This window comes from Typha latifolia, chromosome 2 (assembly GCF_019914945.1).
Source record: "Typha latifolia isolate L0001 chromosome 2, TyphaL0001v2, whole genome shotgun sequence".
Lineage (NCBI taxonomy): Eukaryota > Viridiplantae > Streptophyta > Magnoliopsida > Poales > Typhaceae > Typha > Typha latifolia.
Window position 1 is genome coordinate 7,954,218 of NC_133087.1, and position 3,940 is coordinate 7,958,157.

The window sequence follows — 3,940 nt, forward strand, 5'->3', positions numbered from 1 at the left end:
ATTTGCTCTATATTTAGAGCCAAATATCAAGCTATCCATTGGAGATGCTCCAAGAGGTTAAGTGATCGCACAAATAAAAGTTTAGAGAGACACATAGATTAGAACTATTGAGAGGCTACCGTGCTCTAACCACGAGGAGCTAAAATGCATTTTCGGTCATAAGAAGGTTTTTTGGTCGATTCAGGCGCGTTAATGGTGTGTCCTCATTCGATGTTAATTAATTAATTTCCATTAATTGTTCGTCAAGCCTTCATTAATTAGTTATAGTACGTATATTTCTTAAAGATCAAGCTATAATATATTAAGAGCTATGTAAGCATGCATCCAGTGATCTTACTCAATTTAAGTAACTTTTCGGTGCATCTAACTTATGTCATAACAACGAAAGAAGGGTCACATTTGGAATCTCGTTTACGAAAAATTATCAATGCAAAGTCTGTAAATATATAATATAAATATCAGATATCATGGATACTGTTGACATGTTGCAATCTTGGTAACGATGCATTTTACTACTATTGGGACACTACCAATCTCGGCATATGGGTCTCAAATTGAAAGCAGTTAATATTGAACACCAAAGTCTACGTCATGGAGTTCGATTAATGGCAAAGGGATCGTCATGAGGCAATAAATCATTGCTTCGGATCGCAGTAAATGCCATTAAAACCAGCGTAACGATTACGGAGAGCATGGAGAGAACGAGCATGAGGACGTTCGACGTCAGCCCCTTCACCTCCTGGGCGTACTCGGTGGCGGCGAGGGCGAGAATGGTGAGAGGGAAGGAGTAAGCCCACCAGGAGACACTGAACTTTCTCATGGATCTCTTGAACAAGGCTGGCCTTGAGACCTGCAATAAAATACGATGAATAGCCACTTGTTATATTTTAGTCAATCAGAAAACGCCTGATTCAGAGAAATTTATAAATACATATATATATATATCTTAATCAACTTGCTGTGTTTTTATGAAAATGTCTAACAGCGACTTGCTGAAAGAAGTGGAAAGCATAGTAGACCAGAGATTAAAGGCATTTGTTTTCATGTAGTCGTTGATAGATGAAACCACTGAAACATGACGTGGTAGCTTCAGTGGCCATGCAACAATAACTGGAGATTTAGTAGCGTAAAGAACGAGTACATCATTAAAGGGCGATTTCCTTCTCAAATTATATACGTCAAAGCTTAATTAATTACTTATATATTATCCATCTATTACTAAGATAAGTTCTACTTTTCTACCTTGATTCCGGATAGATACATTTAGTAATTGGGCCAATAACCATCACTGGAAAATTGAAACGGCACTAGCACATAAAGAAGAAAAAGAAGGTAAGTGGTGATGAAAAGGGCTAATAGGTAAGTATCTTACCAGGGAGGCAAAGAGGAAGAGGGAGAGGAAGAAGAGCATCTTGCAGGGGGTGTCAAAGTTCGAAGAGATGGAGTGCCAGGCCAAGCTCGCCATACTCGGCGCAGCGAAGAAGAGGAAGAAGACCGGCCGCAGCATCGCCGGCAACGAGTCGTTCCCGAGGAATCGCTGGTACAGCGTCACAAAGAGCACTAGGTAGTGGGCGATGCCGACGGAGAACATACACACGGCGCTCTCCCGCTGTCCCATCTCCGCCGCAGCCCGTGCCCCGACGAGGTTTCCGATCATTGATATCTGGCTCGTCGGGTTTGCAACCATCGACAAGAACTTCCCCTGGGTGATCCAGCGCCCATAGATCTTGACGTCGAGGACGAGAATTGGGAGAGAGAACACCCACCAGAGGAGGTGGTAGCATTTGGTCTTGGGATGGAGGAAAGGGGTGGATTGGAGTAGTAGGAGCCACGATATCCACGGCGCAAAGAGGTAGTTCATGCCGACGTGGTGATCGAACTCGGCGCGGACGCTGCGGAATCGGAAGAGGCAGCGAGCGACGTAGAGGAGGGAGAGGACGACGAGGGAGGCGAGGGCGAGGGACCACAGGAGGACGAAGGCGACCGAGGGTAGGACATGGATGATGGGGCGAAGGGCAAGGGGGTCCGTGCTGGGTGCGCTGAGAGTCTTCCATAGAAGTGCCAGGCCGCAGAGGGACAAGCTAATGCGGAAATACCCTGCGTGGAAACCTGTCACGGTTGAAAACTTTGGCAATGGTAGCGTATGCTCAGCTCCCAACTCTAGATGATCTGTCGTGAGTAGTGCAGGAGCGGTTGTTGCACTGGTGGTGGTGGTGGCGGTGGCGGTGAGGATCTGGAGCTGGATTTGTTTCTCTCCAGTCTCCATTGTAGGTCTTATAATTTGTTTCTCTAGGAAGGAGAGGTTTCCTAAGACTGATCATAGGGGGTGGGCTTTCATGGCATGACGACTTGGTGCTTATATATATGTATATAGTAAAGTGGTGGAGATAGAATTTAGTAGATGGGTGGTCTGGATTCAAGCGAGGGAGGCGGAGGAAGTACGGGGAAGGACTTTTCCCAGTTAGATCTTTTAATGAGTGGTGGGGTCGAGGTTTATCTTTTAATTTATTGCTAGCTAGTGGCTTAGGGTTTTGAAACTTGGGTTTTCTGATGCAATTAATTACTGAGCAAGCAAGCATATCATTGTGTAGGGGTGTTTGATTTTAAAATATATGACTCCTTATAAGGTCTAGTGATGGTATCTATTCAACTATGTTTCTATAAAGTAAAAATTAAAATTTTATCTATGTGAGAGAAAAGAGGCAACTTTTTTTTCTAACGTACGTACGTATTGGGCATATCCGAATAATTTTTTAAGCATTGGTTTTTAAAAGGTGCGAGAAATAGATATGGAATAAAGTATTTCAGCCCATGTTTGTGTTTACATGACTGATTATATGGAAATATGATTTGGAATCAAGCAGACGAACAAAACTCACATACAGAAAAGGAACGGAAAGAAGAAAAAAAAATAGTCAACCTAGTTTTCACTTTTATTCAAAACTGACGATGTTGCAAGTTGATTTCCAGTGCTTCGACCATGATCAAGTGAGGAAGTGGTATACAGCTCATTCCAAGTCAGAAATTTTCAGTTTTCATATTCTTATACCATGTCATCAATGTGAATGAATTCCATTAGACTTTTAATTTAAAAGCCAACCCTCCGATAACAATTTTCTCTCTTCAACCAAATAAAATATTCGGCCTGGGATGAGGCATGAAATTTAAATTCCTCCTCCAGATATCACAAAAATAAAACAAAGCAATTTATATTTTTTTAAGGGAAAACCCACTGTAACATCCCATAAGAAATAAAATAAATAAAAATAAAAAATTCTAGTGTGTGCACGTGGCCAGCACCTGCAAGGTACCCATTTCTCGCTTTCTCCCTCTTCCTCTCTTCTTCTCTTTCTTTTCCCCTCTTCTTTTTCGCTTTTCTCTCTTGTTGTAATAGCTGTCATATCTCCTTCCACTTGCCGCGACGACCGAGAGTCCCAAGAGGACGCTTACCAATGGATTGACTCGTCAGAGTTCTTCTTCAACCGGTACGAGTAATTTATATTAAATTAAGTATTTAATATTTTCTCCTAATTTATTTTCCTCTCGATTTTGCCCAACATCTAGCCAGTCGATGTCCTCATGCCTCCTCACACTAATCATAAATGATTCTCCTTGCCTCCCTCTTGTTGGTGATGCGCTTTGTGGGCCGTCTCGTCCCCAGGGTGCGGCTACACGTGGTGGCCTCCTTTCGTCGGCTTCGAGCCATTTTTCGGCCATTGTTGTTGGCATCTTCTCCCCTTGGCCATTTGGAAGCTTCCACTCCATAGTGGGAAGCCAACATACACCTTACTTTAGGGCTCTCGTCACCCGCGTGACAACGTGGGCTAGCTCCATGGCTATCGGCTATGGAGGACCTTTTCCCTCATTGCTGGCCACCCTGGCTAGCCATCTATGTGTTGTGCACACTCCTCTTGACCTCCTCATTCTTCTAGCATGGTTT

At 43.4% G+C, this 3,940-nt stretch overlaps 1 protein-coding gene across 1 annotated transcript; it reads right to left on the reverse strand.

Annotated features, from left to right (window-relative positions):
- Positions 1 to 421: 421 nt before the first annotated feature.
- Positions 422 to 2,330, reverse strand: LOC140782301 (S-type anion channel SLAH1-like). The gene is made up of 2 exons (XM_073128793.1): positions 1,373 to 2,330; positions 422 to 850 (listed from the first exon to the last, which is right to left on the reverse strand). The coding sequence occupies exons 1-2, from the start codon at positions 2,264 to 2,266 to the stop codon at positions 590 to 592; spliced, it is 1,155 nt and encodes a 384-aa protein (XP_072984894.1). The 5' UTR covers positions 2,267 to 2,330; the 3' UTR covers positions 422 to 589.
- Between the last annotated feature and the right edge of the window lie 1,610 nt (positions 2,331 to 3,940).

Bases quoted from the DNA above. Each gene is read 5' to 3' on its own strand.
- LOC140782301 (XM_073128793.1), bottom strand. From the start codon at position 2,266: ATGGAGACTGGAGAGAAACAAATCCAGCTCCAGATCCTCACCGCCACC. The intron at 851-1,372 runs GTAAGATACTTA...ATTTTATTGCAG, and splicing joins TCTTCCTCTTTGCCTCCCTG to GTCTCAAGGCCAGCCTTGTT.